A 583-nucleotide genomic window follows, 5' to 3' on the forward strand; every position below is an offset into this window, starting at 1 on the left:
AGTTTACAGCTCAAAAAAACATGTTATAGGGTGGAGTACCTCTTTAGAACAAAAGCTTTCTTAAGGGTGTCAGTGCACTTCCCTGTCAGCCACCTATCTGTAACGTGAAACAGGCCTCACTGGAGGAGAAAATGGACTGTCAAATTATTCTCTTTCTCTGCTTGGCTGATATAAATGTCACACAATCTGATGTACATCATCCTCTAATAAAATAGAATCAGTCTTCTCTCTGGCCCAGGACATAATGTCAACAGAAGCCTGTCTGCCAGTTTATTCATATATTTATCTTAATACCTGGTTGTTACAGGAGCTACGATCCAGAGAAGAGGAGCTCACGCGGGCCGCCCTCCAGCAGAAGTCTCAGGAGGAGCTACTGAAGCGTCGGGAGCAGCAGCTGGCAGAGCGGGAGATTAACGTGCTGGAGAGAGAGCTTAACATCCTCATTTTCCAGCTCAACAAAGACAAACCCAATGTGAAGAAGAGGAAAGGCAAATTCAAACGTTCCCGCCTTAAACTGAAGGATGGAAACCGCATCAGCTTGCCCTCAGGTGAGACTGTACAGATGATGTGTGTGTGTGTGTGT

At 45.6% G+C, this 583-nt stretch overlaps 1 protein-coding gene across 1 annotated transcript in view; it reads left to right on the plus strand.

Annotated features, from left to right (window-relative positions):
• map3k21 (mitogen-activated protein kinase kinase kinase 21) overlaps positions 1-583 on the plus strand; it is a 23910-nt gene that overhangs the window by 16891 nt on the left and 6436 nt on the right. Inside the window, exon 5 of the mRNA XM_035663827.1 lies at positions 308-548. Coding sequence (XP_035519720.1) covers positions 308-548 — 241 coding nt within the window. The remainder of the gene's footprint in view (positions 1-307; positions 549-583) is intronic.

The sequence above is a fragment of the Morone saxatilis genome, unplaced genomic scaffold (genome assembly GCF_004916995.1).
Source record: "Morone saxatilis isolate NCDOM2014 unplaced genomic scaffold, NCSU_SB_2.0 Contig19, whole genome shotgun sequence".
NCBI lineage: Eukaryota > Metazoa > Chordata > Actinopteri > Moronidae > Morone > Morone saxatilis.